The sequence below is a fragment of the Urocitellus parryii genome, chromosome 5 (assembly GCF_045843805.1).
Source record: "Urocitellus parryii isolate mUroPar1 chromosome 5, mUroPar1.hap1, whole genome shotgun sequence".
Lineage (NCBI taxonomy): Eukaryota > Metazoa > Chordata > Mammalia > Rodentia > Sciuridae > Urocitellus > Urocitellus parryii.
The window spans coordinates 77615366-77640434 of record NC_135535.1 but is presented as its reverse complement, the minus strand read 5'-3'; the positions used below and the strand labels follow the sequence as shown (position 1 = coordinate 77640434).

Below are 25069 nucleotides of genomic sequence, written 5' to 3'. Positions count from 1 at the left end.
ATTCCATTAAACAAAGTAGACTGTTACATTTGTATTTCTCCATGATTTATAGGAATTGCTACGGTTTCCTAAGCTTCATGATGCCATAGTTGAAGTAGTGACTTGTCTTCTTCGTAAAAGGTTGCCTGTTACAAATGAAATGGTGAGTTATTGTCACAAGTCATTGTAAGTACTATTAGTAAAGGGTTAACTTTTACTCTGGTTGCTTTTTATATATAGCATTATGGTTAGTTTAGGCATATTTCTCAGTGTCTTGGGAAGCAAAAAAAAAAAAAGTTAAGTTTCAGTCTTATTTCAAAGGAAAATTTTCAATAATTCAAGTGCAAAGTGCATTTTTCTTCCCATTTTAATCATTGCTAGCCTTTGCAGCCACAAGTTTTCATGAGAATGGAGTTATTATTGAGGGCTGTGAACAGCTTTGCTCTATTATGTGGTACTACTGATTTTAGTTCTATCTTCAGCCTCAATAAACTGAACCTTTATAGCAAGCTCCTATTTTAATTGTGAAGTACATCAGAGTAATTGGGCCTCTTCTGCAGTTTGCTTGTCTGATGACCTAAAATACTTCTGTGGGTTGCATCTGTCCACCAGAAAAATAAAAAAGCTGACAGAAGTATGAAATAAGCATTTGAAATTGCCCTTAGCATCTAATTAAGAGTTTTGTCTTCATTCTGGTCTCTAAAAATGTACTTGGGGCCTTGGTTGGAGCCCTAGTGGAGGTTTATTGAGATAAAATCATCTTTGGAAACAGAATATAAGTTCTGTTACTTGGTTATTACCCAGTAGGAATAACTGTCAGGGCCAGGCACAGTGATACACAACTGTAATCAGGACTGACTTGGGAGCTGAGGCAGGAGGATTGCAAGTTTGAGTCAGCAACTTAGTGAGACCCTTTCTGAAAATAAAAAGTGGTAGAGTACCCCTGAGTTCAATCCCCAGTACCACCAGAAAAACAACAAAACCCCTGTCAGATTAATATCTAAGACCAAACTTAACCTGATCTCAAACTCTGTACCTACATAACCCAAAATCATTGGAACTTCATTTGAATAGATCCTTACAGTCTGTACCTGTAGTGCTGTTCTAATATATGAAATTTATCAGAACAGTACAATACAAAAGATAGAGGAATAGATTTAAGTTTATTCTCTTTAGAAGCCTCAGGAATTTTATAGAAGGCTAGAGAAATTAATTTCAGTTTTTTGATTACTGTCTCATTAGATTTTGAACCAATTAGTTTTTCATAATTAAAACTAATTAGTCAATACCTAAATATATTCTTTATTCAAATAAACAAACAAATAAATAAACAAATAAATAATATATTCTTTATTCAATAAAGTTAAAAATTTAAAACTTACATATGATTATGCACTGTGTTTTTGTTTTGCTTTTTTTGTGGTACTGGGTGTTGAACCTAGTGGTACTTTGCCAATGAGCCATATCCTCAGATCTTTAAAAAAGTTTTTTCATTTTGAGACAGAGTCTCACCAACTTACCTAGGCTGGCCTCAAACTTATGATCCTCCTGCCTTAGTCTCCTGAGTTGGTGGGATTATAGGCATGCCTGGTTATGAACTGTTTTCTTATTATTGAACTAAAACTTTGATTGGAATAATGAATGATCTTAAGTTTGAATAGCAAAGTTGCCTATTAAAGGCTTGGAACTTAGATTTATGTCAGGTAGATAACTTATTTTTTTTTTCTAATAGTAAAATACATCTAAACTAGCTTAATGTCATTTTTCTTCCTTAGAAATGCAATTTTCTTTTCTTTTTGTGTGTGTGGGGGCGTGGTACCAGGGATTGAATTCAGGTGTACTTGATCACTGAGCCACATCCCCAGCCCTGTTTTGTATTTGATTTAGAGACAGGGTTTCATTGAGTTGCTTAGCACCTCACTTTTGCTGAGGCTGCCTTTGAACTTGTAATTCTCAGCCTCTTGAGCCACTGGGGTTATAGGTGGGAGCCACCAAGCCTGGCTGCAATTTTCTTTTCTTTTTAAAGAGAAAGAGAGAGAGAGAGAATTTTTTAATATTTATTTTTCATTTTTCGGCAGACACAACATCTTTGTTTGTATGTGGTGCTGAGGATCGAACCAGGGCCACATGCATGCCAGGCGAGCGCACTACTGCTTGAGCCACATCCCTAGCCCTGCAATTTTCTTAAAAAAATTTTTTTAAAAATTATTTTTAGTTATACATGACAGTAGAATGTGTTTTGACATATCCTATATAAATGGAATATAACTTCCCATTTTTGTGGTTGTACATGATGTGGAGTTACACTGGACACATATTCATATATGAGCATAGAAAAGTTATGTCTGATTCATTCTACTGTCTTTCCCATTCCCATCCTCCTATCCCCCGCAACTCAGCCTTGTCGAATCTAGTGAAACAGTCCCCCCTGCCATCCATTGTGAGTTAGCACCTACATATCAGAGAGAAGTTTCAGCCTTTGGTATTTTGGGATTGGCTTATTTCACTTAACATGATAGTCTCCAGTTCCATCCATTTATCAGGAAATGCCATAAAGAAATGCAATTTTCAATGCTGAAATGCAAATTTAAAAGGTAGAGCAAGTAACATTATTTGGCATAAGATTTATCAGTGGGAGTATAATTATTTAGGCATGACTTTCTTTTTTCATCATTGTCTGTATAATAAGTCATATGTAAATTTTTCAAAGTAAAATTTTGTATAATACCCTAATTTTATTTTATTTTCTAGGTCCATAACTTAGTAGCAATTGAATTGGCTTACATCAACACAAAACATCCAGATTTTGCTGATGCTTGTGGGCTAATGAACAATAATATAGAGGTAAATATAATTCAGATTGTCTTTTTTCAGAGATAGAAATCTTTTATAACTAAGTTATATCAAAACTTAGCATGGGTTAACTATAAAACAGGTATGTCATAGTAGTGTCTGTTATATTCCAGCAAATATGCACCTGAGGTCATTACATTGTTTTCTTAAATTTAATTCTCAAAATTAAATAATGCCTTGGAGGCATTATTCTTATTTTCTGCTTAGGAAAACAAAAGCCAAAAAACATTGTTTTAGTGTCAAAAGACTGCCTGGCTTCATTTCAATAAGTGTTGTAATTTATTCAGGTTAAAGTATATAAAACAAAGTGAATGTTTAAAATTGTTTACATTTGGCTCTGAAAGCTGTGAAGGAAGTATTTCAAGAAAAGCAGAGTACTCTTTACTACTATTGAGGTGTATGCAAGGACCTTCTTTCCATATGAAGTTAATGTAACAAGTTGGAATAAGATCTGAGAGTCAAGACTGATGGCTACAGCAGTTTATCCACAAACTGTTTTTTACTTTTTTTTTCTTCTGACATTTTTCTCCAAGAACACATTATCCTGCTACTCCCTAATCTGGTAATATTGAGTCCCCTTCAAATCATACCTCCCCTTCTGCATATGGGTAGAGAGATTATAAACATGGAATTTGAGATCTGGAAAGGACCCTGGATTATCTTCAGCTCTTTGATTAAAAACAGATGAGGAATCAATAAATGGGATGGATTCAAATTAAAAAGCTGCTTAGCAAAGGAAACAATGTGAAGAGAAAGCCTATAGAGCGGAAGAAAATCTTTATCACATGCACCTCAGATACAGCATTAATCTCCAGGATATAGAAAAAATTAAAAAAACTTAACACCAAAAAAAACCAACCCAATCAATAAATGGGATAAGGAACTGATCAGGCACTTCACAGAAGAAGAAATAGAATTGATCAACAAATATACAAAAAAATGTTCAATATTTTTAGCAATTAGAGAAATGCAAATCAAAACTACTCTTAAAGATTTCATTTCACTCCAGTCAGAATGACAGTTATCAAAAATACAAAGAGTTACTTTAGATTGGGTAGAGGGGAGAAGGGAGGGGAGGGGAGGGGATGTAGGGGTAAGAAGTATAGAATGATGATGTTGAGGATGTGGGGAATAAAGTACACTCATATATTACTGGTGGGAATGCTAATTGGTGCAATCATTATGGAAAGCAGTATGGAAATTCCTCAGAAAACTTGGAATGGAACCATTGTTTGACCCAGCTATCCCACTCTTCGTTTTATACCCAAAGAACTTAAAATCAGCATATTATGCTGACACAGCTTCATCAATGTTTATAGCAGCTCAATTCACAATAGCTAAACTATGGAACCAACCTAGGTGCCCTTCAACAGATGGAAAAAATATATATATATACGCACATATATATGTATGTACATATGTGTGTGTGTGTATATATATATAGAGAGAGTATTACTCAGCCTTAAAGAAAAATGAAATTATGGCATTTGCCAGTAAATGGATGGAGCTGGAGAGTATCATGCTAATCGAAAGAAGCCAATCCAAAAAAAACTAAAAGCTGAATGTTTTCTATGATATGCAGATGATAATTCACAATGGGCGGTGGCTAGGGAAGAAAGAATAGTGTTATTTTAGATTAGGGAGAGGGGAGTGATGGAGGGGAGGGGGTATGAAGGTAGGGAGGATAGTAGAATGAATCAGACATTATTACCCTATGTACATATATGTAACTATTCAACTGGTGATATTCTACATCATGTAGAACCAGAAGAATGAGAAATTATACTCCATAATATATGATGTGTCAAAGTGCATTTTACTGTCATGTATAATAACTAATTAAAACAAAAAAGACAGATGAGGAACCTGAGGCTCTTATTTAAGAACAACTATTACTTCAGTATTTATTTTGCTGAGCTCTGTTATAGGAAACAAGCACCTTCTCTTTAATAGGTATTTTGAACTATTTTTTACCTACTAGAGCTGTAGTTTTTCTTATTACCAAAAAAATTCCAAAGTGCCTACTGTAAGACTGTCACTCAGAAAGTAGACTAGAGGGAGCGAGGGGAGGGTTAGGATTGTGGGAATGGGAAGGGAGGAAGAATGAGACAGACATTATTACACTATATATATGTATGATTACACTACTGGTGTGACTGCATCATGTGCAGCCAGAGGAATGAGAAGTTGTGCTCCTTTTGTGGACAATGTGTCAAAATGCATTCTGTGCATTCTACTGTCATGTATGACTAATTAAAACAAATTAAAAAAAATACAGAAAGGAGACCAGTAGAATAGAAGAAGGGGATCAGGGAGAGGGAGGGGAGGGAAACGAGAGGTACTAGGGAATGAAACTGATCAAAGTATACTGTTTTATTGTGTGCACATATGACTATATTATAACCAATACCACTGTTATGTATAATTATAATGCTCCAATAACAAGGGAAAAAGAAAGAAAGTAGATAGCAGTTGTTTTAAAAATTGGCACATGTACTCTTCCTTAGTTTAAGGATTTAGTTCCTGTAACATTGAAATCAACTTTTCTTGGAAAACTTTATCTGGAACAGTTTTGTTATACTGATAAGGTCATATAACATAGTTTCAGATCAGTATTTTTCTACAAACGAATATGCCTCTGGTTTTAATGACTACCAAGGAGCTTTAAGTAGATATTAGAAATACTACAACTTTAAGTGGATATACCTGTAATTTTTATAGTAACCCTCTGAGGGTAGATAGTGTTGTTGTTAGATTAGGAAATTGAGGCTTACTAGAGTTGGTAACCTGTCCAGTTAATAAAGCAAGTAAGCCAGGTCTGCCGGGGGCCAGGGCTAAGGTCATAACTGGCTAGGGTGAAAATTCCCATTCTCCAGCTTTTCCTTTATATCCCTCTCACAATGTACATTTTAACATGTTAACTTTTTATTATCTCTGTAGTTTATTCTCACAGACAGATTGTTAGAATCTGTTTAATTCTGGTATTTTATAATTGTTAACTTCCCATGAAAAAATTAAAGTGGGTCAAATTTTTATTTAGCCTAACTGCTCTTCTACTGTATTTGAAGATGCCTGTGAGAGAGCTGTTCATCATCTACATATCTACATGATCTTGCACTTGTTATGATATTTGGACACAGCAGATGCTCAGTACATATTGATTTGAATTTAACATAATTTTTATAGCTTTGTTCCATAGTTAGACAAATTAGAGCAAATTAGAACAGTGAGCAGTGATCAGTGTGTTAAATTAGTGAAGTTATAGAAAGTTCTGTTATAAACATTATTTCCTGGATACAGTTTAGAATTAACAGACTATTTTAAAGAATAACCTCAACCACAGATACTTTTTCTTTCTTTTTTTTTTTAAAGATAGAGAATTTTTTAATATTTATTTTTCAGTTTTCGGTGGACGCAACATCTTTATTTTATTTTTATGTGGTGCTGAGGATCGAACCCAGTGCCCGGCGCATGCCAGGCGAGCGCGTTACCACTTGAGCCACATCTCCAGCCCAACCACAGATACTTTTTCAAGTGACAAAGTAACAGTTTTGTTGTGTGGGAGTTGTCTGAATTTAACGCAAAGGTGTGCAGGTTAGAGTGACTTTTAAAGGATTTAAGTTTTCTGTGATCTGTGCACTTCGAATTCTACATGATATGCTGAAGGCTTTTGTTCCACACTTATGTGGGAACATTATAAATCAGTGTTTTTTAGTGGGAAAGGGAAGAACATGTTGGTCCTTTTCTCCTATTAGAGAATTCTGGTATAGGGAGCCACTGTTACTGATGTATTATATCCCTCAAGTGTGCTGGGGCAGAAAAAAAATGATTGAGAGAAGCATTGGGTTAAATAATTTATTTGTTTTAAAATAATTATGGGATGAGTCTTAACAGTGAGAGGCTATATCTATAATTTATGCCACACTTTTCAACTAAGATGAATATTTTTTAGTAGTTGTAAATCTCAGTACTCTGATAATCACTTTTTGTTTGCTTGGTTGCACTTTATAGGAACAAAGGAGAAACAGGCTAGCAAGAGAATTACCTTCAGCTGTATCACGAGACAAGGTAAAAAACCCAGTATTTTAAAAACATATTCTTAATTCCTAAAGACGGATGGGTAAGCCTCAAGAGTATTACTCAGTTCTAGAAGTAATTTTTTTTCTCTAATACTCCATTGGAACTATTTAATTGTTTGAATAAAGGTATGCAAGTTTAAAATAGGCTTTGAGTAATCTAAAGGTAATGGCATTTAGGATGTATTGGAATAAATATTTAAAGGTGGCTTTTAAGTGTCAAGACTTTTTTAAAATTAATTCAGTCAATGATTTTATTACAATAAGGTTTCCTTGGAGTGGGAAGACAATATGCACATTAACAGGTTTTAATTACCAGGAATAACCATAGAGATGATAAATTAAAGTATGTATGGAAATCTGTTACCTTATTAAATGCTAAAAATGAATTGGATTTGGATTTTTCTTAGGCATTTATTCATCTGAAAAAAGCTCTCAACAAAGATGACAATTATTATATAGGAAATAAGGCAGAATAAACAATTTTATGTCCCACAGTTACTTTGTTTTTCATGTTATTTTACTATTTTGTTACAGAGGGGAAACATTTTTCACATTTATAGAAAGTTTCTGAATGCATTTTTGGCATCCTTGATTTTTTTCCCTGCATTTTTTGCCTTTAGTCTTCTAAAGTTCCAAGTGCTTTGGCACCTGCCTCCCAGGAGCCCTCCCCTGCTGCTTCTGCTGAGGCTGATGGCAAGGTCTGTTGCGATTCTTAATCTAAGCCTGCATGCCTAGTTGTTTCGTGCAACATAATCTTCTGGAAACAATACACTGAAAGAATACTGATATGGGATATTATGCTAAGGTCATATCATTTTAGTATAATTGAAATTTTAAAATTATATAACAATGCATACTTTAAGATATTGGTGCTTTTGCTTGCAGTATAGATGTACACAGAAAAAGTAATTTAAAGAGGAAATTATCCTTCATTTTTTGAATTTCAAGCCATTGATATCTAAATATTGCTTGTTAAATTGCATGTTTTAACATATCTTTTAACAGTTAATTCAGGACAGCAGAAGAGAAACTAAAAATGTGAGTCTTTTGCTTCAGAATGGAAATGTTGATATTTTTGGTTTTCACTGAACACTGTCTTCAAAACCACTGAGGAAACTGTTTGTATAGTGCCATCTATTTCTTGTTGTCTGTGTTATGTTCCTAATGGTCCTTTTATCTAACCCTTATAAGATGGCATGAGTCCAGTTCTAACATTGTTTTAATTAATAATAGGCTTTCCTACTGTTTTCTGTTACTTTCAAGACTAGTTTTAAATTTTGCATTTTGATGGCAGGGAATTAAGATTTCAGGGATGGAAATTGTACTTTTGGACATTTCCTCTTTAAAAGGTTCTGAGATCTGTTCAAGACTAATGGATAATCTCCTCTAATGCTGCTCATGCTTCCCAATTGTGTGTACTTTTTACTCAAAATATTATAGCTTATAAATATGTGCTTCGACAGCTTAAGCAAATTTAAAACAAACGAGGACTGTGAGAGTTTGAGACTACTGTTAATCCTTAATAACCATTTTAGTGGAAAATTAGATAACATGTAAATTATTCGGAACCATTCCTATTTCTGGTTTTTCTGCTTTTTAGTTCCCTTCCTTCCTTACTAGCCAGATTTAAAGTTCTCTCAGCCACTGTGTTAATATTAACATATCATTGAAATTATTGCACAAGTTTTATTTCATTCATGCCACTGCATTCATGGAATGTGCTCATTTTCCTTATAATTTCATTTGACTTATCATTCTTGTTTCTTTAGCAAGCACTAAAATATAATTACTCATTTTACAATTGTTTGTATAATTAAAATTTGTATAACTTAAGCCCTCACTTAGAAATAACTCACTTTATGGGCTGGGGTTGTGGCTCAGTGGTAGAGTTCTTGCCCAGAATGTGTGAGGCACTGGCTTTCTCAGCACCACATATAAATAAATGAATAAAATAAAGATCCATTAACATCTAAAAAAAAAAAAAAAGAAGAAAGAAAGAAATCACTTTAACATACTAGAGACAGATTTTGGCCAGTGTTAATTTAGAATAGTACTTTAAACTGCCATTGTTGTAACTACCATAACACTCTGCTGCTAAATTTATATAATCAACTTTTAAATCCTAATATCTTAGTATTTTAAAAATCTCTGAAATGCTGATGACTCATGCTTTTTTCATTAAGTCATTTTTTCCCAGGCTACAATGTTACAGAAGCAGCTGTATTTAATAAGAGCAGTACATTTCTTTCAGGGGATCTTTTCTCAGGAGGGTAGATGTTGAGGGAGCTTACAGTGTTTGTTATTCCACAATTTAGGTAGCTTGAAGTGACTATCAACCTAAGATAAGGAGTTTCTACTTTTACCTCGTGGTGTTTTGGGTGACTATTAGGAATGTAAACCAATTTTAAGAAATTATAAACTCTTCAAGTTTGGAGACATCAGTTCATAGAGCTTTAGGTGAGGTCATAGATTGACAGTGTTTTAAGATGACTTCGAAGAGAGAACACAGGGTAGCAGTTCTGTTTTCTGTATATGCTTTTAATAAGTAGTTTTATTTTATAAGGGCAGCATATACTTTTTCCACAGTCTAGTATTAGAGGGGTGGGAGAAGGAAATTTTTGAAAAGACAGCAAATGATAAAGAAGAAAAAGGGAACTAAATAGGTCCTAAATTGGTCAAGGCTTTGAAAACAAATTTAAAACAGAACTTGTTATTCTGTTCTCTTATTCAGTAGCTCAGGTTTCTAGTTATATGCTACCCATCATCTTTCTCTGACCCTCTTTATCTGGAGTTTTCCAGATGGATGCTGGATATGTGTTCTTGACTACTATCAAAGAAAGTAGACTTTGTTAATGTCAGATATGATATGGTTGGTATAGGTTTTGGAACATGTTTTTTCAGGTTGCACCTGGAAGTGGTGGGGTTGGAGATGGTGCTCAAGAACCAACAACAGGCAACTGGCGAGGAATGTTGAAAACTTCAAAAGCAGAAGAGTTATTAGCTGAAGAAAAATCAAAACCAATTCCAATTATGCCAGCCAGTCCACAAAAAGGCCATGCTGTCAATCTGCTGGATGTGGTAAGCCATGAGAATTTGGTTTAGGTGACCAAATTAGTAGGCAGACACTTCAAAGATAAAAGGAAGTAGTAAGTCTCAAAAACTTTTTAGTAATATTTCCCCCTTACCCCATTTAGCCCGTTCCTGTTGCACGAAAACTATCTGCCCGTGAACAGCGAGACTGTGAAGTTATTGAACGACTCATCAAATCATATTTTCTTATTGTCAGAAAGAATATTCAAGACAGGTTAGTGTTTACTTAATATAAATTACAGACTGTAATACCACTGAATGAGTTCATCACCTGTTTTGAAAATATATGTATTTTAAAAATTTTAAGTTAGCTTTTTAAAAAATATTTTAAAGTTGTTGATGGACCCTTATTTATTTGTATGTGGTGCTTAGAATCGAACCCAGTGCCTCACACATGCTAAGCAAGCTATAACCACTGAGCTTTAACCCGAGCCCTAGGTTAGCTTTTTATCCTAAATGGATTCTCTGATAGACATTGAGTAACTATTGCAGCAAGATTGATAGTCTTAACATAGACTGACCTGATGTTATCAGAAAACACTATTAATAGATATTCTTTTGTTGCATTCATTGCCACATTGTTATTTTAAAAGTTTTTTTCCTAAATTTAATGTTGTAGCTTCATTAATTATTTGATTCTCTGAAATACCAAAACAAACCTCTTCGGGAAATACATTTTTTCATTCTAATTCAGAATGCTTTTTCTTGTGTTCACTGCCTAATGTTGTTTCTTTGGTGTTGCATGTGATGTTGTTTCATGCAGTAATAGAGATGAAAATCATTTAGCTTTGTCTATTAGAAAATATTCTGTATGTAATTTGTGGGAATCTGTTGGAGGTAAGAGAAATGTGTACAGAGGAATGAAAAGCCAAATAACCTGGTAATTCAAAATCGAACTTATCTTTTCACCTATAGAATCTTTTAACTTATAGCTTGTGGTAGGAATAATTATTTTACATTGTAGATTGAACAAAATTCCAAAAAGGCCCTACTTTTGTTTCTCTGATTGTCCCTATCTTCTACAGAGGTCTTTGTTATTTTTAAGAATTTAAATACCGTAAAATTGACTGTTTAAGTGTACTTTACAGTGATTTTTAACATCTTCAGAAAGGTATATGATGCTAACAATTAATTCTATAACATTTTTTTCATTAACCCATAAAGAAATCCTGTACCTAATAGCAGTGACTTCTCACCCCCAAACCACTGACTTAACATCTCTATGGATTTGTCTATTCTAGACATTTCATATATGTGACAACATACTAATATGTGGTCTTTTGTGTCTGATCTCTTTTCACTTATCACATGTTTTAAGGTTCTTCTACAGTGTAGCATGAATCAATACTTAATTCATTTTTATGGCTGATTAATACTAGGTTATATGGAGATACCATATTTTATGTTTCCATTCATCAGTTTGAGATATGAGTTTTTCACACTTTTTAGATATTGTGAATAATGACAGATGAAAAAACATAAAATACTAAGAATTATGTCTATTCTTATGTTTGATTATAATTATGCCAAAATTTGAAGGGTAATTATGCATTAAGGAAATATTCTGAGGCCAGAATCTAAGTCAAAGTTTTTAGAAGTAGAATTTTTACCCAGAGTTCATAATTTGGTTTTGTTTTGCAGTGTGCCAAAGGCAGTAATGCATTTTTTGGTTAATCATGTGAAAGATACTCTTCAGAGTGAGTTAGTAGGACAACTGTATAAATCATCTTTATTGGATGATCTTCTGACTGAATCTGAGGACATGGCACAGCGTAGGAAAGAAGCAGCTGATATGCTAAAGGTAGGTATTTCAAGTTTTTTCAATTTTTTTTTACTTAGATTGTAGATATACTCATTCATATAGATATATAGTTTTATATTATAACTGGTTTTTTTGTTGGCGGTCCTTAAATAGATTCAAATTCCAGAAGAGGTATTAGTTAGTAAAAATCTACATAAAAAGTGGAGCAGTTTCTCTACAAAGTTCAGATTAACATCTAAATATTAATGTAAATTTAATAAGCATTTAAAAGTTTTTATTTCTTTTAATGTAGGCATTACAAGGAGCCAGTCAAATTATTGCTGAAATCCGAGAGACTCATCTCTGGTGAAGAGAACTATGTAACACTGAGACTGTTGACTCGAAACCTGCTAGTTACTGCCTACTTGAGTAGAATTTTATTTATGAACTCCTGTGTATTGCAATGGTATGAATCTGCTCATGTGAAGATTGGCTATACACTGAAAAGTATACTCTGCATCACCGAACAAATCACATTTAATCCAAATAATAAATGGCTGTTTCTAAAGTTTCACAGTATATGTATATATACACACCTCTCTCTCTCTCAACAGTTTCATTTGAACTAACTGTTGGTGTTCTAGTTGTACAAAGCAGTTTGTCTGTGGATAAAGATGACCCGTGTAGTCTCTGTTAGTAGTCTTAAAGCTGCTGCAATAGTTCTTCAAGAAGAAAGCAGAAGACATTTCGTGAGACTTATAATGCATGCACTGTATAAACTGACCTGGTTTTGAAAGATGTGGGTTGGCAAGTTCCTCACTGTATTCCACCTGTCCTTCAATTTAGTTTTAAAAAATCTATGCAGCCTTTGTTGTTAATAAGAAAGCTGAATGCGTAAGAGGATCTGGAATACTGATAAAGATGCAGGGTACATACTGTGCAGTCACATAGCCCTTCCCCTTCTGGGTCCACATTGCCCAGTGCATTAAACATTAAACTTAGACCTGAAAACTAATTCTCTGCATTGAAACCATACAGACTTAAATTACTTTGTAGACTCAGTAATGATGGCCAGTTCCTTAAAGTTAACCAATGACAATAAAATTACCCTTAGTTTGCAAATATAGTAATAGTAATTTAGATATATCTTTTAAATGGGACAGTAACATCAGGATTCAAAATTCACTAAAAATAGACTGATTTTTAAGTCCCACTTCAATTTGTTGGTAATAGGTACTTTTGCTCCATACCAACAAAATATATTAGAATAGTGATATGAAAATCTGACGGAACCTTGTTAAAGAAAAACATCTAGACACACCTACTTCTAAAGGCATATAGGATATTAAATTGCATTCAGGGGGTGAGAGTGAGGTTTACAACTTGGTGAAAGTTGCCAGGTGATTCCTGGCATGAACTACAACATTAAAACCTTAAAGATATGTAGAAATGTCTACTCCATCTCTAACAGATTACACAGTAAGTAAAAGTTGTATTGCAAATATTAAACTTTCTTTTCGGGTTATGACCAAATATTTGTGAAGGATTACTGGCAGGAAAGATATGGTATGTTAACTTATGGTACCCATTTACTGAGAAACAACAGGCTTGCAACTGATAGATCCCATACACATATAAAACAATTAAAATCAGTCTGACATATGGTACTACTTTGAATCTGTTTACAGTACCAGCTTGACAGTGGATGCATGCTCCCAAAATGTTAGCACATTCAAAAACAAAATCACTCTTGTCACCATTGAACATCAGTTTTGAAATTATAGCTACCCATGATTTTTTTTTTTCCAGAGAGATCAGATGACTATCATTGTAGCCTTTGAATTTGTAAGGGAAAAAAATTATAATGCACCTTTCTCCAGCACAGATTTTAAACTGAAAATGTTAGCTTTAAAAACATGCTATGGTAATGCACTTGCTAGTACTACACATTTTGTAAAAAGAAAAAAAAGAGGCAAGAAACTTTTGGAAAGAAACAAGCCTTCCTTTGTTGGCCCTTAAACTGAGAGAGGTTTCTGAACTGTGGAGATGATCTCTGGCATATTTATAAATGATACCTGTATGTTTTTGCTGTGTAAATAAAATTGCTGGTATGAAATGATATTTAAAAAGTTTGTCAATAAATGAATTCTTTCTAATTTGTCTCAGAGACAGGTTTAACTATAGCTTTTTAACATCTAAATCTACTTTAGAACCCAACAGTACAACTTACATTGTAATTAAAGTTTTATGACTTTCCTATTAGTCTTTCACAATCACTGTTATATCTCCATTTCTGCATTTGTGCACCAAGTAATCCAGGTAGTGGATAGCTGGAATCTGAACACGAAAGCCAAGCTATGTGGCATGTAAGGTTTTCAGAAGAATTCTGATCATTTTGTGTGTTTCCTTTGATCCTCGTAGAAATGATTTTTCAAATGTGGAAACAGTTCTGGAGAATTAATATGTCTAATGTATGCAGAGCCGAACTCAGTACGGATTCCAAATTTCCAAATCCAAGTTTGACCTGAAAATTTCCCTTACCTGGATATCTTGATGTTCTCACATGATTACATTTTTGGTGAAATATTTACATTATTTTACTTCCTTGGTTTTGTGATTTCTGGTTACTTGAAGTTATAATCTACCTGGGAACAGATGAAACTAACTGGAGACACAGTAGGCTGTGGCAGGAGGATCGCCAAATTCAAACCCAGCCGCAGCCATGTGGCAAGGCCCTAAACAACTCAGGAAAACTCTGTCTCTAAAAAAATGTAAAAAAGGGTTGGGGATATGGCTGGGTGGTTAAGCACCCTTGGGTTCAATCCCTGATACAAAAAAAAAAGAAAAAAAAAAAGAAATGCTACCCTTAGGAATCCACTGACAAAAGAAAGAAGGCTGTGAATAAATAATACTGAAACCATAAGCACGGGACTGGAACACTGAATTAGAAACTTTCTGGAAAGTATTGATTTTTGTGTTTTTTTTTTTTTTTTGAGAAGAACTTGTAAGTAATTTATAATGTTAGCTATGGCCTCATCTAACATTTCTCCTTTTTTAAAGGAGAACTCTGCTTCTTAACAAAAAAGCCAGAAAATTATGTTTCCAATAGGTTTTCCATTTCTAATATGGACACCAGAGATACTGCTAATTTTATAACAACTATGTAATACTAGTGGGATCAGTGCTCAATTCCTGACATAAAAGTATCACAATTCTTTTGTTCACTTTTTTTTTTCCTTTGGTACCAGGGATTGAACTCAGGGGCACTTGATCACTGAGCAACATCCCCAGCCCTTTTTTGTGTTTTATTTAGACACAGGTTCTCACTGAATTGCTTAGGGCCTTGCTAATTTGCTGAGGCTGGGTTTGAACTCTCAATCCTCCTGCCTCTGCCTCCCGAGCTTCTGGGATTACAAGTATGCACCACCATATCCAGGTTTTGTTCATTCTTATCACTCCAAAGCAGAACAAGAATGATGGGGACATAGAAAAGGCACCATTTAGTTTTTGGTAAAGCAGAATTTTTAAAATATTAATCCTAGGAATCATGGTTTTCTGTAGTGGTCCTTAATGTTTCTGCCATCAGGAAATAAACCATCATTAAATAAACAACTTATTTATTAACCAATCTATAAAATGATTAAATTACTCACATTGTGAGGTCTAATATATATTCCATTCTCTGTTTTTTGTTCTGAAGCCAACCTTTCATGTTTTGAGAATGAATGATGGGTAAGTTTGAACAACCAAAAGGATTTTTCATCATAACTGAAGCCATTTTATAATGTAGAAATTCCTTTTTCCTATTTTAAGTAAGGAAAGTCCATTCTTGAGAATATGTTGTCCAACAACTAAAACACACTCGGGATTTGTTACTTGTCGATGATTTATACTGACTCCACCTTCTGTTATCATTCGATACCTAAAAATAGAAATGTTTAGTAACTAGAGAGATCAATCACTGTTGACCTCTCCCCCAAAAAAGATACATCACTATTTCACTTAAATTTCAGAAGCTCTTTAACCATTTAGCACTGAATTTTTTACACTTCATGTTCATTTGATTTGACTCTGCCTCCCTTTAATGACCTTCAAAAGAAGCAAATAATAGGCAAAACAGTAGGTTTCTTGTTTCATGGATAAAGAGAGGTAGGTTATTTCATAGCTTTTCACAGAACTATCCAGTTTGATAGTGCCTTTAAAAATTAAGATGAACAGGAATGAAGGTTCATTTTCTGGATAGCCTGCTACCCACCCTTCTTTAGGGAAAAAAGTCAGAAAAGAAACTTCCAAAAGAGAGACAGCAATGGTGCTTTAGTAAACTACCTCTGAGACACAAGACAACTACAGGGCAACCTACAAAAGTGTAGGTTGCTTATAAAATCGGGGCGAGGGTTGTGGCTCAGTGGTAAAGTACTTGCCTAGCATGCCTGAGGCACTAGGTTCATCCCCAGCATCACATTAAAAAACTAACAAAGGTATTGTGTCCATCTATAACTAAAAAAAGAGAAAAAAATCCTTACAAATTACATTCTGAGACAGCAAAAAATAGCAAATTGTTTAAAAGGAAAAACTTTATTTCCTTTTATTTTAAAAATAAAGAGGCTAGAAAGAGGGTCTTGAAAGTATGAAACAAAGGCAAATGTTTTTTCTTATAATTAACTATATGGCATTTTATAAAACTCAACAATAAAGGACTTTCTATTTAAAGACAGTTCTTTCTTTTAAAGGAAGTATTATTTTAGGCTGTTTCCAGATCATGTACCATGTTCGTATTAATTAATTCAATTTAATTCAATTAATTAATTAAAGCCATTCATTATGAAATGGATATCAAGAGCTGAGATAGCCTAGCTCTTTTTCTCTAGTAAACAAATACAGATTGACCATAGTTAGTTTATATAATATAAAAATACAAATGAATATTACTTAGAACCCTTTCTTACCTAAGTAGGAGTAAAACTTTCAGTATCAGAAAATACACCATACAAAAGAATAAATGCTTCCAGAGTGAAGAAAATTCTTAAAAACAGAAGAGTATGTACATAGAGTAGAGTATGTATGTATATGATACTACCATCAAATTCAATGTATATTAAATAAACTAGTATATTAGACAATGGGGAAATTGGGGGCTCAAGGATAGAGGCAAATAATCCAAAACAACTGAAAGAGTATCAAATATAACAAATGTCACTCGTAACCATGAGCTGATAACTATTTGACTTCTGCTCAAAGAAAGTCCTGAAGATGAAGCACTCCAGGTCTTATGACTAATGCTTTCCTTCTACATTTCCTTCCTCAATTTTGAATGAACAAGTGTCAATTATATGCCAAATTACTTCTTGTGCAGCCAAGTATTATTCCTTAATAGTATGGGTTAACTGAAATTTAAAATATTCTACCCACTTCCTGAATAAGAAAAATGCAATTCCCAAGGAGAATATTATATAGTTTATATTACCAGCATCATGAAATTCTATCCTGTACTTATTTCATTTTAAGAAATTCAACTAATATTTTAAATAGGTTGGGAAACTTCTACTGTTCCCCAAAATAATGAGGATCAGAATATGAGAGGGGTTGTACGAATTTAATCACTTCTCAAATTGTAACCGTGTCCCTCAGCTGACTAATCCTAGTGCATTTACTAAACAAGGCAGTCCCTCCAACACAAGATCTCCCATGCTGAAACACTGACTTAACAAGAGAGAAGTATAGAGTACTGTACTTCACAGAAAAATGTATGGTATTTTCATAAATACTCAGTTTTTATCTTATTCTTGGATCAACCTAACTTCTATAAGGAATGAAATGCCATTCAAGCATTGTTGGGGAAACACCCTGTCTGGGAACACATCCTATAGAATGTCACATTTAATCATGAATTAACTGTGAATCAAAAAATTAAATAACCTTACCCTCGGGGACCATCTGGAATGGCATTTGCTTTGCGGCATGTATCTAGGACACTTGTTCCAGGGTCAAGAACTAATTCAGAAAATGAAGCTTCTTTAAACAACTCTTTTAACTCTTGATCCGACATGACCTCTAGTGCATCTATACTACTATGATAAAGGGCTTGTGTACACCTGAAAAAAAAACATTTAAAAGCCACATCATGTATGTGCTTAACCAAATACATATTCTAATACTCATTATTCTAATAATGGAGTGTCCACTATGTTGCAAACAACAAGTTTTTCAAACAGCAGCATCTATCATGTATAATTCATAAACTTCATACAAGATAATCTTTCCAATAAAGAGGGACGATTTTAAGTACTTAAGTCAAGTGACAATCCTTGTCAGTGATAAACGACAAGATAACTGTAAAATAGCTCTAAATTTTCTCAAGTTTATCAGATAAATAACTTTGTGAGGTGTTAATTATTCCAAAGGCTACCTTTTAGCAGAATCCAGTCCTTCTCGTCCATGAACAAGCTTTGTTACTTCTGCAGCAAGTCGTTTCTGAGCACTCCGCTTTTCTGGTTCTTTGACATGCAGCTGCATAATATGGTCAATCTCCGGAAGAGGCAGAAAAGTGAAGAGTTTCAGGTACCTTTAGGATAAGAAATTAAGTGTTACACTTACATCACACACTTAATTTTTCTTTCCAGTTCCCTTACTCTTTAAAGAATACTTTGCTTGGGCTGGGGTTGTAGCTCAGTGGTAGATCACCTGCGTAGCAAGTGTGAGGTAATGGGTTCACTCCTCAGCAACACATAAAAATAAAGAAAGGTATTGTGTCCATAAAAAAATAAAACATTCGGGCTGGGGTTGTGGCTCAGTGGTAGAGCACATGCACGAGACCCTGGGTTTGATCTTCAGCACCACATTAAAAAAAAAAAAGTGAAATAAAGGTATTGTGTTCAACTACAACTAAAAAACATTTTAAAAAATAAAGCATTAAAAAAAATCTTGCTTTCTTTTAAATTATTTCTAAATGTGAAAATAAATGTTCAGAAATGTACTAAAAGTAATAATAGATATTTATGCATACACCAGTGGGACTGAAGAAATAATACTATTTTGCTATATTTGTTTTGATCTTTTTCTTTTTTTAATACTAGGAATTGAACCCAGAGGCACTCTTACCACTGAATTTCATCTCCAATCCTTTTTAATTTTTTAATTTTGTGGCAGGGTATCACTAAGTTGCCCAGGCTGGCCTTGAACTTGTGATTTTCCTGCTTCAGCTACCCCAATCACTGTGATTATAGGAATGTGCCACTGTGCCTGGCTCTATCTTTACTTTTTAAAAGGAATAAAATGATATAGATCTAAATGAAGTTCCCAGCCCCATAACATTTCCTTCCTTGTCCTCAAAGATAACTACTAATCTAAACTTGTGTGCATCATTCCCAAGCATGTTTTTATACTTTTGCTTATGTGCATGTATCTACAAAGTATTGTATAAACACATAAATGACATAGTATCATTAAATAAATGATACTAATCATTCTTATATGTATACTCTTATTTAACCTTTTTCTTTGGTGAAATATAACACATAATAAACATTAATTACCAACATATAGCTAATGGATCACTGTACAGCAAACATCTATATAGCCATCACTTTGATAATAACAACACTGCCTCTACCTAATGAAGTCCAAATATTTCACATACAAAGTAAAGAATCTGCTTTTAATGATAATCACTTTTCTTTTCTTTTAACATCTCAGTATGCCTTCTTAAACAGCATCACTTAGTTCCCCCCGCCCTTTTCTTTTTTAAGCTGGGATCTTGCTAGGTTGCCCAGGGTGGCCTCCAATTCCTGGGCTCATGTGATCCACCTGCCTCAGCTTCCTGAATATGTATGACTACAAATATGCCATTGTGTCCAGCAAGCTTTGCCTCATTTTAAGACTATATGAATTAATGTAATTCTGCAACCTGTACACTCAGAAAAATGAGAAATTATATTCCATCTGATTCAAATGTATGATATGTCAAGATCATTGTGCTGTTATGTGTAACAAATTAAAATAAAAAAAGAATACTGAGAAAACTACTCAAATGTAAAAAAAAGACTATATGAATGAATGAAATATAGAATGTATTTTTGTGTTTGGCTACTTTGGCAACTAAGTTTAGGAGATTCATGTAATGATGTTACATGTACTACATCCCATGCTATGAATACCCCATAATACATTTACTTATTCTGTTCTGAGTATTTGTGTTATTTCTATTTTTGGACAAATGCTAATACTGCATCTTTGAATATCCTCACTTATTTATCTCACATGTGCACTAATTTCTGTTGGGTATGTACCCAGCAGAGGAAATGCTGGATCATAGCTTACTTACACATTCAATATCTCTTTTTAAAGTGGCTCTAAAATTTATTCTTCCACCACCGTGGAACATTTTTGCCAACTGTTATGATTTGGATGTAGGGTCCCCAAAAAAGCTCGAGTGTGAGACAATTTGAGAGGGTTTAAAAAAGGATTGGATTGTGACAGCCTTAACCTAATCAGTGAATTAATCACCTGATGGGATTGGTAATTGAAAGTAGGTAGGGTGTAGCTGGAGGAGGTGGGATATTGGGTGCATAGCTTTGGGGTATATATTTGTATCTGGTGAATAGAGCTGTCTCTCTGCTTTCTGATCATCATATGAGCTGGTTCCCTCTGCCACACTTTCCCACCCTGATGAACAGCCTTATTTCCAGCACTGAGGAATGAAGCCAGCTTTCTACCGACTAAAATCTCTGAAACTGTGTGCCTTCAAATAAACTTTTCTTCCATAAAATTGTTCTGGTCAGATTTTCTTAGTCACAGCAGTCAAAAAGCTGACTAAAACTCCAACACTTGGCATTGCTAACTCTCATGGTTAGCCATCATAGAGGGTAAATAAATGTATCTCATTGCGCTTTCAACTTGCAGTTTTCTTCTTAAGGCTGAGGGCTTTTTTTTATGCTTTTGGCCTTTTGGAGAGGAACTTTGCGAAGTGCCTATTCAAGTCTCTATTTTTCTGCTGAGTTCTTTTTCTCATTGGCTTTGAGAAATTATTTTAAAAAATATTTATTTTTTAGCTTTAGGTGGACACAGTATCTTTATTTTATTTTTATATGGTGCTAAGGATCAAACCCAGCGCCTCATGCATGCTAGGCGAGCACTCTACCACTGAGCCACATTTCCAGCCCTTTTGAGAAATTACGAGGTCATCAAGTACATATACTAAAAATAACTTCTCCTACTGATTATGGTGACTTTTGCTGAACAGTAGATCTTTATATTCTAATTTAGTCTGATTTAGCAATCTTTTCCTTTTATGTCCCTCTTAAGATCTTTCCCTATCCCAAACTCATGAAGCTACTTTTCTATTTCTAGGAGTTTTACTGTTTTGTCTTTTATCATAGTTACATTTATAATCTATATGGAATTGACTTTCGTATGCAATATAAGGTTGTTTCATTTTTTCTTCTACATCTAATTATTCAAACAATATTTACCGAAAAGACTGTCTTACTCTATTCTCTGCAGTGCCACCTTTGTTAGAAATATGCTAGTCTTTATTCTCTAATTCATCCCATTGGACTCTTTTCTTAACCTTACATTTAAACTTATACTTCAAAGTCATTTTTAGAAATAATAAGTGAGTTTAGTAGGGTTGTCAGATACAAAATTAATATATAGAAATTAAGCTGTCAGGGATAGTGGTGCACACCTCTAATCCCAGCTACTCAGGAGGATTGCCAAGTCTGAGGTCAGCCCAGGCAACTCAGTGAGAATGTCAAAATAAAAACAAAACAGGGCTGGGGATGTGGCTCAAGTGGTAGTGCGCTCGCCTAGCATGCGTGCGGCCCGGGTTCAATCCTCAGCACCACATACAAACTAAGATGTTGTGTCCGCCAAATACTAAAAAATAAATATTAAAATTCTCTCTCTCTCTCTCCCACTCTCTCCCTCTTTCTTTAAAAAAACAAAAAACAAAACAAAACAAAGGTTGGTGATGTAGCTTGGTTTTGGAACACCCTGGGTTCAATCTTCAGTACTGGGTAGAAAAAAAAAAGAAAAAAAAAAAAAAACAGGAGAAAAAAAAATCAATTGTTTTCCTATATATCAGAACAAAATAGAAAGTAAATTTTTCAAAAAATATCATTTTCCCCCCCTGCAGTGCTGGGGATTGAACCCAGGGCCTCACACACGTTAGGCAAGCACTACTCTGCCACTGAGCTACATAAGTAGCCTAATATATCAGATTTTTTTTCCTTAATATCTTTATTATTTATTTATTTATATGTGGTGCTGAGGATCAAACCCAGCGCCTTGCACATGCTAGGCCAGTGCTCTACCGCTGAGCCACAACCCCAGCCCCTCATATATCAGTTTTTGATACATTAAAACACTAGGACTCTATCATCAAGCATGCTAAGAATAAATCTAAAGAAAAAAATACACTTAGTTATTATAAATTTGCAATAAGTCATGATATCTTCCACTCTGGTTTTCAAAATTGTCTTGGCCAATTTTTTGTCCTTTTTATTTCCAGGAAAGTCTTGAAATTAGTTTGTCAAGTTTCCTATAAAAGCCTGCTTATATATGATTGGGACTGCAATGAACATACAGATCAAACTGAGAACTGATATCTTCTTATATCATGAATTTGGTATAACTCTCAATTTATGTAGATCTTCTTTATTTTGCTCAATAATGTTTTCTGATATTCTTCAGAAGAGTCTTAAACATTTTAAAAGAATTATTTCCTAAAATAAAAATATTGTATCTTTAAAATAATTTTTCTTTGTTGCAGGTATATTTGCTTTCTCATTATACTCTTTCAAGAGTATAATGCAATGTGAATTAATGAGAAAAATCACTTTAAACGTGTTTATGTTACATTCAAGAAGGAAACTGTTTTATCTTTTATCATAGAATTATACCTGTGAGATGAACAACAGAAAAATAAGCATAGTCAAATTTAAAATCAAAGGAGGGGAAAAAAAAGTAGAACATTCAAGGGATAAACTCCTTGCTAGATATGGATAAAAGTAACTTGGCTGTAAGTTTTCTAGTCAACCACTGTGGTTGTCTGTTTTAATTAACAAAAAGTGTCTAGAACATAGTTAAAATTAGAGTTCTAAAATGTAATAGTTTATGCCTTAAATAAAAATCTAAGTAACAAATTCCAAGGAACTCTAAAGAGTATACTGGAATTCGAAGAATAAAATTATATGAGCTTATGACATTAATTTTTCTCAGCCAACTATTAAGAACTCACCTTTCAACAGAATCATCTTGCAGTCTCACAAAGAATTGATACAATTCAAATGGAGATGTCTTATCTCTGTTTAGCCAAACAGCATTGCCAGCAGACTTTCCCAGCTTTGCTCCAGTTGTATTTGTAATTAAAGGAACAGTAATTCCAAATACATCTTCTCCAGTCAACCTATACATAAAGACAAACTTCATGATTTGCTTCAGACACAAGTAGTGGTAGGCCGCCACTATTCACCCTTCAGATTTCAGCCTGGTTACTTGCTCCAAGAAAATGTGACCTAAATCTGTATTCTTTTCTCTGTTATATATTGTGACAGCACTCACCCTTCATTTGCATTTGTCATTTTGTCATCCTGGGACAACTGCACGTGTAACTTGAGCAAGCCAAGTAAGTGATTTTGAAAGGTCAGGAGGAAAGACAGAAAACTGGGTGAAGGGGAGTCAGGAGGAGGCACTCACTAAAGGGGTTTCTTAAAGGGGCGTTTCAATGAGTTTTTCTCAGTAGGACATGGGCTAGCTCTATACTTCATCTTCCTCAAAAAGAGAAAGTCATTAAAATCTACATTACTTGGCAAATATTTGGAGTTGCAAAAAAAATTTATGAGATGCCAATTGGAGACTAGAACTAGTTTCATGGAGAGTAAGAACTAAAGCAAAATCTGGGGCCCAGTTACCGAAGCCAACAAAATAATTTTCTCAAACTAAAAACAGGGCGATTTAAGTGAAACAGTCCCAATTTGAATCTTGAGTAGAGATCTATTTCCTCTTAGGTTCCGGAATGCGCCTCCAGTTCTTAATACTCTTAATTCAGCCCTTTAGTTCTCAATTGCCAGTGTCATGAACCCCCTTATAGATCCTTAATAAGGATAAAAACCAATAAGGGCTTGAATGAAGGGCAGCATTCCACCATTCTAGTCATGAATTACAGGGTGCTAATGTGTAAAGGTAGTTCCTGGATTTCTGAGGATCTAAAGGCGCTTACTTGTGGATAAACTCGTATCCAGACATGATGTTGCCCAGCTGATCAGACCCACCCAGCTGGACCCGGCATCCATAACGCTGGAACAGGTAATAGAAGTCATAGGCCTGGAGCACCTGGTAAAAGAACTCGGCCAAGCTCATGCCCTCGGGGCTCTGGAGTCGCGTCTGCACGCTCAGCCGGCTCAGCAGCGTGCCCATTCGGAAGTGGCCACCCACTGCTGCCAGGAAGTCGACCAGGTGCTGCTTCTGGTACCAGGCCGAGTTGTCCAACACCGTGAAGCTGCCCCAGGTCCGCCCATCAGTGAAGAGCTGCTGGTGATTAGCCGCCAGGGCCTCAAGCCCGAGGCGGAGGGCGCGAGCGTTGGCTCCTACACGCTCCGCATCCAGCGCCTCACGCTCTTTGGTTCGGCCGCTGGGGTCTCCCAGGCGCGCGGTGGCGCCTCCCACCAGCGCGATCACATTGTGGCCCGCTCGCTGGAAGTGAAACAGGCTCAACAGCGCTAGCAGGTGCCCCACGTGGAGCGAGTCCCCCGTGGGGTCGAAGCCGCAGTAGATAGTCTGAGGAGAGTAGCCCGCCGCGCTACGGTCGAACAGCTGTGGGAGCTCTAGCTTCGTACCCCTCTCGGGGAAGAAGTCCTTGAACAGACCCCGAGCCTTCTGCGCCGCTAGTAAACCCTGAGCGCCCGAGTGGGCCTTGCGCAGCCCCAGAGCCAAAACTCCTGACAGGCCTGGGGTCCCGGACCACCAGCACCGGGAAAAGCACCGCAACATGGGCGCCGCCATTTTGGCGGCGGCACGAAGGGAATGCTGGGCTCTAAGAGGCCCGCCACGCCCCTCAGTGCCCGCCTTTAGCAGCTCCTGTAGTGTTTTTCTGCGCATGCTCGGGAAGGGCGGGAGGTGGTTACTTAGTTACGGAACCTGCGTCCTGCAGTCCCTGGAGTTCTGATTATATCCATTCCAGCTAGTTGGCTTCAAGTGGTCACTAAAATGTAATTTCCTCATTTTCCATGTGGATATGTTTATAATAATAGTTCCAAACTCACAGCCCTGTTGTGAGGATTAAGGACTAAAGCACTGGGCACCTAGCACTCTACAAAACGTTAACTTTGTA

At 35.3% G+C, this 25069-nt stretch overlaps 2 protein-coding genes across 11 annotated transcripts in view; one reads left to right on the top strand and one right to left on the bottom strand.

Moving 5' to 3' along the window:
* Positions 1–13861, top strand: part of Dnm1l (dynamin 1 like) — a 55566-nt gene extending 41705 nt beyond the window's left edge. For 3 of the 9 annotated variants that reach the window (XM_026412324.2, XM_026412322.2, XM_026412330.2), the window contains 9 exons: positions 53–142; positions 2731–2823; positions 6844–6900; positions 7532–7609; positions 7917–7949; positions 9813–9989; positions 10106–10215; positions 11643–11802; positions 12056–13861. In XM_026412324.2, the coding sequence (XP_026268109.2) occupies positions 53–142; positions 2731–2823; positions 6844–6900; positions 7532–7609; positions 7917–7949; positions 9813–9989; positions 10106–10215; positions 11643–11802; positions 12056–12112 (855 nt within the window). In that variant the 3' untranslated portion in view covers positions 12113–13861. The remainder of the gene's footprint in view (positions 1–52; positions 143–2730; positions 2824–6843; positions 6901–7531; positions 7610–7916; positions 7950–9812; positions 9990–10105; positions 10216–11642; positions 11803–12055) is intronic. The other 6 variants (XM_026412328.2, XM_026412326.2, XM_026412325.2 and 3 more) reach the window with 3 other exon arrangements.
* Positions 38–24757, bottom strand: Yars2 (tyrosyl-tRNA synthetase 2). 2 transcript variants are annotated; one of them, XM_026412331.2, is made up of 6 exons: positions 23960–24757; positions 22979–23146; positions 18149–18304; positions 17664–17834; positions 15396–15664; positions 38–125 (listed from the first exon to the last, which is right to left on the bottom strand). In XM_026412331.2, the coding sequence occupies exons 1-5, from the start codon at positions 24739–24741 to the stop codon at positions 15505–15507; spliced, it is 1437 nt and encodes a 478-aa protein (XP_026268116.1). In that variant the 5' UTR covers positions 24742–24757; the 3' UTR covers positions 38–125; positions 15396–15504. The 2 variants fall into 2 exon arrangements, with proteins under 2 accessions (XP_026268116.1, XP_026268117.1); XM_026412332.2 differs by lacking the exon at positions 17664–17834.
* Between the last annotated feature and the right edge of the window lie 312 nt (positions 24758–25069).

What these genes read in the sequence shown, in the direction of transcription:
- Yars2 (XM_026412331.2), bottom strand. Translation starts at nt 24,741, where the DNA reads ATGGCGGCGCCCATGTTGCGGTGCTTTTCCCGGTGCTGGTGGTCCGGG. An exon ending in CAAGATGATTCTGTTGAAAG is followed by an intron (nt 18,305 to 22,978) that starts GTGAGTTCTTAA and finishes CTTATCCTAAAG; the next exon opens with GTACCTGAAACTCTTCACTT. An exon ending in GGACTGGATTCTGCTAAAAG is followed by an intron (nt 17,835 to 18,148) that starts GTAGCCTTTGGA and finishes TTTTTTTTTCAG; the next exon opens with GTGTACACAAGCCCTTTATC.